Source organism: Dromaius novaehollandiae, chromosome 1, assembly GCF_036370855.1.
Source record: "Dromaius novaehollandiae isolate bDroNov1 chromosome 1, bDroNov1.hap1, whole genome shotgun sequence".
NCBI lineage: Eukaryota > Metazoa > Chordata > Aves > Casuariiformes > Dromaiidae > Dromaius > Dromaius novaehollandiae.
Genome location: NC_088098.1, coordinates 102,006,450 through 102,020,233, shown reverse-complemented (window position 1 = coordinate 102,020,233; position 13,784 = coordinate 102,006,450). Strand labels below are relative to the sequence as shown.

Here is a 13,784-nt window from a genome sequence, read left to right as displayed (position 1 = left end):
ATGACTAGCAAAAGCTGACAATTAACCCAAAGCTAAGACAAGGGGTTCACACTGAAAATGCACAAAATAGGCATGCCTACGTTGGACATTAGCAAAGGGCAGGATCTCCGAAAACAGAAAGGGCATGTTATCTTCACTGAAAAGGAATAATCACAATCAATAAACACACATGAGCCTCTGAAACTTATTTCTGAAGAGCTGTGAAATGGCCTATCCACCAGTGGGTTGTTCTCAACCAAAGGTAAACATCCCATATAAGTCAATATGGCCTAAACCAATTCAGACAGAATTCCCCTCTGACCCCACCATACACTGGAAAATGAGAAACAGGGATGTAAGAAGAGATCCTGCAACAAATTTTCCCAATCCTCCTGCTCCTCAACTCCACACCATCTTTCTCATTGTCCTTGATGCACACCCTTTCCTGATCAGAGCATCCTGTTCCCCTCACCACCAGTGATCCTTCGCCCCACAGCTCCCTGCTTCCTTGCTACAGGAAAACCTGTCCAAGTCAGTCTCTCCTTTTCCCCCTTGCATTCCTTCTATTTTCTATCTGAGAATAGTTTTGCTTGGGTCTTCCATATTCTGACCTCATCTCCACCTAAGAAATTAATCCACACTTTAGCAGATTCGTAGGGCAATTTCCTCCTGTCCTCCTGTTCCATCCCAATGCTGTGAAGGCTGGATTTGAACTGACATTGAAGTCTGTCAACAGCTCCTGCATCTCCTTAAAAAGTTCGCAGTTTACAAGTAAATAAGCAAGCCAGAATATTTTTCAACTATTTTGTGTATGTTCAGTGCAAGCTAGACAGATTACCTTTTTGTAAAACAGTTTCAAAGGCTGCTTTCCCCTCAGTGACAGAGAGTGTGTGATACTATGGCAAACACTGAATGACACAGTGTTTTGAGTACATTTGGAACACACCAAAACAATTGATAAAGCCTTAAAAAATGTTTGGGATAAAGAAGTTCAGAGGATCTGCATCTCTCTCTCCTCACATAAATATACTCACACTTGGAACACTAGCCTAATACAATACCTCTTGAACACCACAGAATTCCTGGGCAAGCCAAGTATGCATATGGATTTTAGTACACTTAGAAGAGACAGACTGTAAATAAAATCAAAACATAGCATGGCTCCTGTTCTCTTAAGACAGAGAAAAATACCAACGCAGTTTTCCAATGATATTTGTTTTTCTTTTCCTTTTATCTGCCAATCATGCTATTCACTTAGTCCATAACTATTTGTTCTCCAGTGTATCTTTTAATTGGCTCAAGTTATCTTCCTTGTTTTCTTTATATTTTTTTTGGAATGTCTTGACTAGGAAAGATAGACTGATATCAACAGATTTTTCTGTCAATCTTTTCAATGGGCCAACAGAACTGCCCCTTCCTCTTTTTCATCCTGCAATTAAAGCTCAGGAATCCGAAGTTTTGTAGAAGCTATAAACCTTTTAAAATCCTCTTTCATGGGTACTCTTCATTCCCAGAATTAGTGTCATTTTCTTTCCAGTGGTATGTATATTGTCAGATATGAATCTTTCGGGGGCAGCAGGAGTGAAGTTCCACTTACAGTAGTTGCTGTCTTCCCTCCACTGAAGACAAAAGAGGAAACACAGCACTGGCCTCTCCTAACTAAAAGAGGACCTATTAACCCATGACTCACTGTTATGTATTAAAATTTATTACTGTGACTCACATGGGCTTCTCTGTGACAAAATCCAGTGGCTTTATCAAACAAATCTTTAGTGAAAAGGGATCACCCAGTGAATTCACCAAACAGTAAATTCAAATCAAATAAAGATTACTATGTTTTCACATAGTGCATAATTATGGTCTAAAACTCATGACCACATGACACTCTGGAGGGCAGAACTACTGACAGGTTCAAGAAAAGGACTAGAAAAATTCTTGGAGGATAGTTCCATTACGTACTTTCAGGAAGACCCAAACCACTGACTACTAAACTTCAAGAGGATGTATGAATGAGGTTAGATTACATATGCCTACTTAATTTTTTTTCTAAGTACCCTGTCAGAGAAAGAGTTAGAAAAGCCCAGTGCGGTAGTCAGACCATACTGACGTGTAAATCTGGTCATGAGTTTCTCATTTCTTTAGGAATCCTGTCTGCACCAAACCTTATTGAAATAACTGAGATGTATGGAAGAGTGGGCACCTAAACGTCTTTTGCTAGCAGCAGGACAGGGAAATTGGCTGCCATTCTAACTTTAGATCAGAGGCTGAAAGACACTTCAGAGTGAACTGGTCTATCAGAGAAATATGCCCACATTTTGTACTACGCTTGACCACTTGCAGGATGACAATGACTTGAGAAAAGCAGTCCTACCATGCCTATACAGTTATGACACAATTGTATTTTTTTAAGTGAGTGTGCTTTTACCTGCCCCAATAACTCTCTCAATACGAATTCTTGAAGGATCTATTTCCTTTGCAAATTCATGGACAGCAAGAGATGGGTCTTCATATGTGTCTGGATCAATATATGTTTTGATTCCTGGGAAACGTACTGAAAAAAAGGGAGAATATTAGGAATCAAGAATTCTTTGACATTCAGACATTATAACAATATGGTTTTTTTTTGTTGTTTGGCTAGACAATTGAGAGGATTGGTAATAATATATTAAATCTTTCACTTTTAAAGTGCCAGAACTCAAGAAAAAATGATAATTACTAATACTACCAGTTTCACAGAAAGCAACTGTAGAAGCCACATGATTTGGCTCCATTTGCTAGTAGTACCAGTGCCTTCAAGGATTGACTAAGCCAGACTTAAAACATTTTCTCTTACCCTTCAAGTGGCTTTTTCAGGAGAGGCTTGTGAGACATTAAAGAGCTAGGTCTTACATCTACATAGATAGAGGGTAAACTTCTGCCAGTCTCACACAATTTACCAACATCAAGCCATCAAGCCATTAATTAGTTCAAAATTAAAGGTGCTTTTCAGTCCTCTTTTTAATTCTCAATGTCATTTTTGTAAATCAAGGTCTCATTATGTCAACCTTGCTTTGTCAAACAAGCATCAGAGTAATCATCAGTGAGATTTATAAAAACTTGGTGGATAAGGGTTCTATTCAGTATGTTGAAGTGTGAAAGAACTGAACTTTATTGTGAATGAGATGATCAAGACCAGTATTATCGTTTCTGATTGACATGCAGACAAATACTGAATCCTTTAACATGTCATAGTTCTGTCAGTACACTTAAGATCTCTGAATGCATTGCTATTAAGGAAACTATGACAATGAAAATAAGCCAGTTTATTTATTCATGGTTATTTTTGGCAAATCCATTCTATTTTATTCCTCGGAAGTAAGAAATTGCTGTAAAATGGACGACCTACAGTAACAGTCTTTGTTCAAACCTTGGTTCCTCTCTTGGTACACACATGCCATGCCTACAAGATCAAAAGCATTCGAAAGTACTGCCTGAAACTCTGAGAAATGTACTGCTGGATACAGCTCAAATCTCCTGAGATATTCTGGATGACTTAAAGCATGGATACTTCTTCAGGGTTGGTGCAGTAGCTACTGCATGCAATTTCACATCAAATATCCTTTCAATTTGCAATGATAACTGATAACCATTTTTAGTGTAAAGAATGCAGAAAATATGGGTATTAGGTTCTCTGAGTGCCATGTGTACCTCTGTTCGGTAACTGTCATTTTTGCTGGATACACATGTGCAAAGAGTTAATCCTGTCCTATGGGAACAAAAATTCAAGGGGCTTCAGAAAACTCAGTCTTTGGTATTCCAGTCTTTGGTATTCAAGTGATAAGACAGTGTCAAACTCTGTTGCTGTTTTGTCTCTGTCCCAGCTAGATGCAAGCATCTCTGGAGGTACAGCATTTCAGGCAGAACAATAAAGAGGACAACAAAGTTCTTGGGAACTTCTCCTAAGAAAAGAGAACTGTAAGAATACGCCTACCTAAGTTTTGAGGCAAGTGCTATTTTTAGGTAAGACAAAGTACATTCACGTTTTTGTTATTGTAAGCCTTTCCTTTGCAATTACTATTTAGTATTTTATTCTGAAAAGGTTGGTTGGTGTCTTTACACTTAGCACAGGTCCTGAAGGAATGTGCATCAAGTACAGCTGGTAAATAGGAAGACTGGAAAGTGCAGTGGGTCATAAGGTAAAATATGAACTCTGAACTGTCCACTTGAAAGGGTGCCCACGGAGACACTGAGTGAGGGCTCAGAGATACAGGGAAAGGCAGGTCCTGAACAGGGACAGTGATAACTGCCAAAGCAGTTTATGTTCCCTTTACTGCTCCTTGGACAATTTAGACAATCTGTCTTTTACTTCAAAAACGGTGCTTGCTAATTTACTCACTTCATTTACAAGCTAGTGATTGAATATTCCTTTTGCCAAACAGGTCCAATTTTTGAGAGCCTTTTCCCTGAAGATAGGTCCTGGAGGACTGTGCTGCTTTGTTCTCTCCTGATTAGCTTGCACAACCAGAGAGCCAGGTGCAAGACAAGAACAAAAATACCCAAATCCATTTAAAAGGCTTCAATGACTTCTGTCTGCTTCTTTGGAGATGGCTGCAGCAGTAGTGGGTTGGTGCCAGATTGCTTTGGCAGGCTCCAACAAGCCATCATGTCCTGGCATGGCTAATGTCCCTCATGGTCTTGAGTGCAGAATGTCCAAGAACTTATGTTGTTTCTCTTGGACTATCTGGATGGGAAATTCAAAGGCTACTGCCGTGTGGTAATTAAGTTCTGGAAAACTTTCAATTCATCAGCAGAGGTTGATGTAGATAATGTATTGACTTAGCAGGATAAGAGGAGGGTATTGCAGCTGGGTACAGAAAACCTCTTTTTAGAGAATTAAGTACCTCTCAACCTTCTTCCTCATCGCTTAGTAGCTCAGTCTAAAGCAACTCATTTGATGATGAGCCTAAATACAGTTTTTAGGTGAAGAAGATCTAGTTCAGAACATATAAATGAGGTTTGGCTTCATCAAGTAGTGTGCAATACCTTTTTAGACCAATGCCAATTGAGTACACATAACATACAAAAATGGAGATCACACCAGAGATCGTGGGATGTCATATTATCAACAAGGTCATCGACCCCTTTCTGACTCCCTTCATAGTTTATTTCCTGAAATCTGTCTCTGACTCTCACTGAGCTCTCAAGGGAGAAAGGGGGGATGAACAGGAGATGGTTCTCCTCTGTGCACAGCAGAATAGGAGAGAAAGCACCAACAGGACTGAGCTGGGGGCCACGCACAGGCATTGCTAACCACTGCAGGTTTTGCAGCAGAACTCTTTTTTAAACAGCTTCAGCCTCTCTTGGAGATGTCACCGTTATACTGATCCCAGCAGGGACTACCCAGCCCGAAGTATTGTTTCAGGCTGAGATGTGGGTACCAACTCTATAGGCTTGCTAGCAGTAGTCAGTAGGCAGATAAAGATCACTACTAGCATGGAGGAGGTACTGAGTGTTCAGGGTCAAGGAGGGAGTATCACTGGCAATACAGTCTTAGCTGTTAGGGTAAGTCATGGTAATTCCTCTTTATCCTTGGTTCTGTGGAATGCATACGTGTCAGTTGTGCCTGATGCTGAGATAACTGCAAATGAATGAGAAGCCTCTGAGAAGAAGCATTGTGTCAACAGGACATAGATCATCGTTTATCCTGGCCTGAAAGAGATTGAGACTTTTCTCAAATTGAGTCATGGTCTCAGAGGCATAGATCAAACACACGAGCAGAAAGGGTTTCGTCTTCTTTCCTTTCTTACTGTGTTTGGAAACAAATGACTACATATCTTCCTAGGAAGTGTCCTTTCTGGGGAAATGTGCCCATTCCCATGACAGAAACAGCCACTTGGCTGGATATGCTGGTGTCACGTGAAACAAAGATTTTACTTCCGATGACTTAGTTTCTGTCTTGATCATAATATTTTCATATGGGACAGGGATGTTATCAAAATGGACTAAAAATCAATAAAATATAATACCCTTTGTATAAGCCAAGATAAAGGAACGCTTAGTTAGCCACTCTAACATAAAGCTGTGATGCTCATAATTAAAACAAAGTAACTAAACTAAACTAAATAAACCCACATACTGCATAAGAGAGATTGTCAGGGTTCTCTCTCACACTAATGCTCAGCAAGTAGGAATGTGAGGGAAGGCAGCTCACTCTACTTTTTATGTCTTGGTTGGCTGGAAGTATAGATCCCAAAAGATACCGATAGCCATTGAGAACTGGATACAAACAAGGCATGTGGTTACCAAGGGTGGAATTTTGTGGCAAATCATTCAGCAGAGTCCAGAGCAGTTGTGAATTCACAGAAATACACCTCAAAAACTGACAAATATTATGAATGCTTAATATCACAGAAACTTATTCACTAGAGTGAATTCAGTGAAATTGTCCAAGAGGATATACAAATAAAAATAAACAGTCTTGATGATACAGACAATAAGGATCTATTCAAATGGCCAGATTACAGAATCGGGGCAAAAGAGGTACAGAAAACAATGAATATTCTTCATTTAAGATGTGATATAGATTTTATATAACTAAGTTTTGAACTACTTACAGTGACCGTTTTGCAGATGAGCCCTTCTTTTCTCTTCAGACTTCATTTTGGCCTTTATGTACCACTGGCATCTTTTAAGAAAAGCAAGTGAAGTTTTAATTAAATGATTGTACTTCATAAATTAAGTGTATATGAAAGCCAAAATCTGTGTATTCTGAATCTAAAGAGATTTAGTTATGAAACTTTGAGGAAAACATGCACTACGAAGAATGACAAAAAGATTAGATACAAATCAAAATAAATCAGGGTTAGTAGCAAAATTAACTACTATTCAAGTTAACTACTGTTCAAGTTCAAGTTTGTAGTTCAAGCAATAAAGATGCTTCATTTCCAAGTTTGACTCCACTGAAGAATTCTGACACTTTAATAAAAAACTATTATTTCCTCGTCTTTGTGTTTGCACACATTGGTTTATGCCAATGAAATCTTATTCTATTATCTTTTATATCCAGTGGGTCAAAAAAGCTCACACTTTCTTCATAAGACAATAGTTTCTATTATTTCAGCATGTTTCATAAAGAAAATATTTTTTCACATCAGGAGCAATTTTTTTTTTCTGAGTAGCTCTGTTCAGTCTGTGCCTTCATTAACTTAACATTTCTTTTATGACAGTAACTATCATACAGAATAAACATGCAGCTGCTATGTGAATACGGTGATTTAGCATACGCCGATATGATTGCTATCAAATTGCAAGTCCTTTGCAAACTGCACAGAACTCTGTTGATGTTCATTAATATTTAGTGACCTTATCTGGCAATGCAAAGGGTATGTTGGAGAAAACTGACACATGACAAAATTTGAGGCTCCCTGTAATGAAACATCCCCTAACCTGAATGCTGCCTAGCTGCAGGGCCTTTAATGCTGATCTAGAGAGTTGCATAATAGAAATGACTATTCGGTTCAAGAAAAAAGAAAACTTTGCTCTTGGTCTTAAAACTCCTTCTCACCCACAGAGCAGCCTAAGAAGGAAGATTTACAGGGACATGTTTTGAGAGCCTGAAGAGACTGAAACAAGGCTGACTCTCACAGCCCTAACAGGACCCTAACAGGAGTTATAGGCATCCTGGAGAACAGGAATGTGCATGGACATACACTTTTGTGTGTAGATATTCAGTTCCAAGACCAGCTAGAAAAAGTGACCAGCTCATTATCAGCCTTATAAAATGAAAAAATCTATAATTATGGATATTATATCCATGAAAATAATAATAATGGAGATATGACAAATATGTGAATACACCCACCTCATTTCAATGGTTCATTTAAACTACTGAAACAGACTAGGATCACTCAAAAATTCATTCATTGCTGTAGAGCAGATGATGAACAACTGAAGGGTGGTAACTTTGTAAACTGTCACAATTAGTTGTTATTTGCAGGGCACTTGTTTTCATGGTTATGCACCCTTATGGAGGGAAACAGTAAACCTTGGATTCTCAGCCTCTCTGGTAAACTTGAGCATGTACAACTGTTGCTGGGACCGCTAAGTGTGCCAGTGCCACTCTTAGGACCTGGACAACTGGTCTGTAGAGTCCTAACTACGATGAAACACACTGAACACAAGTTCTTCCACTTAAAGAGCTTTCCCAGAGGAACCCAGTCAAGGAAACAAGGCCTGTACAGTTCTCTCAAGTACGGATGTAGCCCCAAAGTTTGACTACAGAAGCCCACTGAGTAATCAATAGCAGTGGAGTCTTTCAGTTCCAGCTTCCTGTTTCCTATTATTATTAGCTACTGAACAATCAGACAGGAATAATTTCTCTAATGGTAAGAATAAATCACACTGAGCTTTAATACTGCATTTCCTGAAATTCAGCCAAGACCCCCATCTCCCTGCACATTCTGTGCTTCAAAGTCAGTGACGCTTTCATTTTTCTATCTGCAATTGACAGCCGTGCTTCCTGCTTGCTCTTGGTGGATAATCACGCAGGGAAGTACAGAGGCAGGTGCTCATTTCACCCAGCCTCTCCAGTATGAATAGACTCATCAGCAGCCTTGTGACTCAACAGCTCATCAAATTGCTAATTCTAAACAGTGAAGCAGAGCACATCTGTAGGGTACCAATCCCATATTCACATTGAAATTTGCCTCCAATCCTATAGTAAATTGAGTATTTATTCAAATTTTTTTGCTCTGTCTTCTGCGGAATGCACTCATCACTGCGTTTAAGCAACACTTTAGAATGAATTTGTAACTTACGTAATTGAAACAGTCTCATTCACTATGATGTTAGAAAGCCAAGTCAAGCTAAAAGAACTTTGATTATCCTTAACGTTAGCGAACAGGAGGAATAAAAGCAGAAAGAACTCTGGAATGTTCATGTCTACATTTTTTTTCATTACTGAATTTATTGAGTGCTTTCCAAGGGAGGCATTCCTGTGATGTTTCAGGAATTCCACTTGAGGGTTCTACGCAATCGTTTCTCCAAGAGTTTATCTTTGTCCGAGTAGCTCCTCCTTCCCCTGAAAGAGTCTAATGTTTGTCAGTTTGTAGTCACAGGTAGTTGTAGGAGTATTTCCTCATATTCTAGGATTATTTAAGGTCACAATATATTCCAATGTTAACTACTCCCATTAACTTCGATGGAGTGTCAGAACAACTGGTTCTGTTATTTAGCAGAGACCACATTAATTCACGTAATGGCAGTTACTGTAGTGCTGGGATACTGCAAATAAAACCTCCAACCTACCCTGGCAGGACTTCACTTTTTTTTCAATTGGAGGTAATGCTGTAACAACAAAACAGTGAATCAGATTTGAAAACAAATCTGAAAGTGCGGCACTGCCTATTGCTATCAGTCCAGTCTGTAATGGTCATTATCACACTCAGTGGAGTACTGTCTTTTCCCTAAATGTAAATAGAGATTCTAAACAAGGCAAGGAATAGTGCAGAATTCCATCCAAACTATGGATCTTTCCTGTCCCAAAGCCAGGTAAGATGGAAACTCCATGGAGAATCTTCCTCACACAGAGGCTCTTCCACTGGTGTTTTTTTCTGTCTGAAGGAGGGAGAGGGGAGATGTGAAGAGCAGCAAAAGGGTAGGCAGGGGCCAGAGCATGCCCACAAACCCGCCTACAGAGCTTACTGCAGGAGCTAGGAGGCCAACTCCCTCTGCATGGAGGCCCCATATCTCTACAGAGTATCGGTCTTTTTTAAGGCCTTCTTGACCCATGGCAGCAATATGGTGCCACTAATGGCTCACAGAGAAGACGGGAACATCTGCCTTTGTCCTTGTAAATTCTGCTTTGTTTCCTGGTGGAAGCAGAAGAACTCTTGAAGCCACACGGAAAATGCCCTGAGGCTCAGTGAAAAAGAAAACGAAGTATCATGAAAGCAGTTGGGTAAATGAGAATCTGAGCTCTGGCAAGGACTGATATTCTGATCTCTATCTGCATTTTTTAGCAAGTCCATTAAGAATTGGTGAGTTCCTTCAAACTTTCAGTGTGTAATTAAGCATGGCATCTGGCCCCTCAAATCAAAATACTTTCTCATCCAATTAACATAATGTCATTATTTGATCCTGATCAACATATCAAAGGAAGGAAGGTGGACAGTTAGCACTGTACTAAGAGGAAGGAAACAGAATTGCAGGTATAGGAATCAGGGAAGTCATAAAAAATAATCCTTGTCCAGACCAGTGAATTCCCCTACCAGGGCAACAGTATTGCTCTAATGTAGATATAATTGAGATATGTCCAATCCAATTTTAAACCCCCCAGTCAAACAGAACCTTCAGGAGGCTATTTTGTGGTCTCAAATGATATCACAGACAGTAGAATCATCCTAGTATTTGACAGCAACATTTTCCTTAGCTTAATTTCATTATGTTATTCCTACATTTTCTCTTAACAGATGCAGAAGTGTGAATATAAAATATATATATAGTTGTCTATTATTTTTTCCCTACAAATTTAATATAGCAAAATAATTAAAGATTGGCCACTCAACTGGCCCTTAGCAACCTATATTGCAAACCTCAAGCCACCAAACGTCCTAAGTTTAAGCCCTCCAAAGCTGTGGAATTGACAGACAGGAGATTTTAATGTGAGAGCCTAGAGGGTGCAGGTGGATTTTATTTTTAAATTCTTGCTCTGCAGGAAAGAGGGCAAGAAAGTTATTTCAAAAACAGCAAAGTTCTTTCTGATTTCACATAATCATGTATCTCCCAAAACTTGGGTTCAAGAAAAACAACATGCCACAAGACTCACAATAGAACTGTAAATGTGAGCGGTGCTGAACAAAGACGGCATTAACCCCACTATGTCTAACCTGTCTTTTAGTAGTAAAAACGTGGTTTACTGACTTAACTATCATGACTTCTCTCTTTTGGATGACTTTAACCCTGAGTAAATGCGAATGGTGTAGCATTAATTACCTCCCGGTGATTAGGAAGAACAAAGTGAGGATGACCAGGAGAGTGAATCCTCCGACAGCAGCAGTGGCAATTACAAGAATCTGCCCCTGCTCCGCAGCCATATCAGAAGCTGAAACAGAAGCACACAGAAAAGAGGTTAAAAACTCCAGCACCTGGGATTCATGCAGAATGGAAGATAATGTTTCACTGGGCAAATGTCACCATTACCCCGAAACCTGCAATGGTTTCCTTGGTGCTTAGCAAGGGCATAGGATGGGAATCTGCCTGTGAAGTGAACAGTCTTAATCCATGTCCACTTATGAAGCAGAGAAGATTTTTTTACAAGTGAGGAATATAGCACGTGGAATAGTTCAAACACTGTAACACCACTGATCTGCCTGTTCATTTTTATCTAAAACAGTCTGTAGGTTTTCCGTTCATAAAAATAGACAGTAACTACAAAACTAAAGCAGTTTCACTGCAACATCATACATGTTTAGGATATGTAATTCTTGACAGAGTCCACAGCCATCCACTGCCCACTATTTATTTCCAGAAAGCTTCTCCTTCTCACAGTCAGTATATGCGCTGCAAACTAAGCACTCAGATGCACCTGTTCTTAGTGAAAATGCAGGCCTGTATTTGAAAGATCCTATGACAACAGGTAACAACAGAAATGTGAGATTTTAGCATCCTTTTAATGATAACAGTATCATAACTTAATTCCAGTTTGGAAGTAAAATTCAAACTACACAGTATATGTTTTCGTATGGCAGTCACTTTTTTAAACTTTGAAAAAATGTATAAATCAAAGGTCCAAAACAATCCGTGGGATCTTGACACATACATAACCTCTGCTGCAAAAGTGTCCTTTTCTAATAACTGGGAATTCTGTGATTTCCTGGTTTTGAGTTTTTTAAATGAGAAGCTGGCATCATCAGCCACTTGCAATTTACCAAAGTTTGAGTATGGCAGGATTCTGGATGCAAAACTACAAGGTATTTGTTTGTTTATCTTAACCCTGCATCAGATTCAGAGCTTCTCTTCATCCAGCTGTCCCAGTGAAGTCAGTAGCAGTGCTATGCATGTAGGTGATACTAAACTGGGTTCTGTAGAAGGTGGCACAGAAAAAATGCACTTAACAGGTAGCATGCTGTATGTCTGCTGGTTAGTTTTATTGTCACGGAATTTATACAGCTTTACCTGTAACATACTCTTGGCATCACTGTAATTGAAAAAAAAGATCAAATTTCTCATGCCTCATGTTTTTCTCACTACTTTTTGCAGAACATTTGGGAGTCAAAAAAGACCACAGGAAATTATCTTGTCTCTACAGATTTCTTTTGTTTATTATTTTATTCTTTACAATATTAAATATTAACATTGACAAAGTACCTACTTACAGCCAGGCTGGTCCTGACTGTGCAAGTGCTGCATGAGTGGGAAGAGAATTAGGCTCCATTTTTTCTTTATCTCCTGCCTTGTGACTCCAAAGTTTAATCTCTTAAAGTAAACTCCGTTTTGCTTGAACATTTTCACCAAATGACGTGTTTATCTAAATCATACTTTCAGTTTCTATGAAAAAACATAATAGCGTTCTGAAAGAAGAATAAATGATTCTATTCTATGACCTCTGGCAACAGTAGTGAATGTGGAACAGAAGAAAATCTTTGGATTCATCAAGAAAGCAACTTTGATTTTGTAAACTTGTAAACTGTTCTATAAGCAAAATCTTCAGCTCTCCTTGGGCACCAGATGATTAAAGCTTAGGGAAATCACCTAGGTTGCTGTAAAGAGAAAGTTCAGTAAGCTATATTCTTTCGCTTTACAACTGATAAAACCTAGTACAATGCACACATCACTGCCCAAAGCCTCATAAAAAGGTGTTTCCAAGAAAAGCAATTGGCTTCTACATAATATTTGTGAGTGGTTTAGAAATTAGCAATATTAACCGGCTTTGTAACAGTAGTAAAGCAAATAAAAACAATAGTGATTTATATAATTTATGTCCAATTTTCAGTAAAAACAACTTGTTAGATATCTACCATTATGTTTCTGCCTATATAATTTAATGGAGATATGCACAGGTAGTAAATTACAATGGATTCAGTATCTGTGGTCATAAACTCTCCACAGACAAGTTAAACACATAAATCTTCCAATAAATGATGTACCAAAACCTGTTATCAAATACTCACTGAATAGCTAATCTCCAAAATGGTAGCTAGCAATATGGGAATGGATTCTAGACTCTGCATCATATTATATTTCATTGAGTCAGATTCACTTGAGAAAATATAACTTAACAAAATATGATGCCACACAAGTAACAGTGTAAATAATAACAGTAATTCCAGGCTCTCTGTTCAGACTTCGAATACTATTTTCAAACTGCCAAGGGTAAAAATGTTGCAAAGATTTTTAAAGCCAGGAACAGTTTTAAGTTGTAAAAGCAAGAGGAAATTTTAAATGAATATATTTTGCTACTGTTTGCAAAGCGGGGGTGGGGATGGAATGGGACACATCGCAGCACACTCCTTTTTTCTGATGGGAAGAAGAGGTGTGTAAAAATAATGAATTCAGCAGGAGAAATGTGCACCAGGGGCTCAGATAAATTAGCTGTGATTTTGCTCAACAGACATTCATTATCAAGGAGACAACCCAGGGCTTTCTTCATGAGAATTAAAGTTCAGGGTACAAATGAAGGAACTGATTCCATGGTCCAAAGAAACATTCTGCTAGCTATTGAGATGAAAAAGGTCAGGTTTCCTGGACCATTTCTGCTGGATGGAGCTGCTATTTCTTGGTGTTCTAGCTAAAACAGAATGCAATCTATTAGTTTAATAACACGTATT

General features: G+C 38.7%; 1 protein-coding gene across 6 annotated transcripts in view; it reads right to left on the bottom strand.

The window, feature by feature from the left end:
* Positions 1-13,784, bottom strand: part of EPHA6 (EPH receptor A6) — a 533,966-nt gene that overhangs the window by 126,892 nt on the left and 393,290 nt on the right. For all 6 annotated transcript variants that reach the window (XR_010392099.1, XM_064522371.1, XM_064522378.1 and 3 more), the window contains 3 exons: positions 10,951-11,059; positions 6,573-6,643; positions 2,405-2,530 (listed from right to left, as the gene is read on the bottom strand). Coding sequence is in view for 5 of the 6 variants with exons in the window: in XM_064522371.1 (XP_064378441.1) it covers positions 2,405-2,530; positions 6,573-6,643; positions 10,951-11,059 (306 nt within the window). In the remaining variant the exon portion in view is untranslated. The remainder of the gene's footprint in view (positions 1-2,404; positions 2,531-6,572; positions 6,644-10,950; positions 11,060-13,784) is intronic.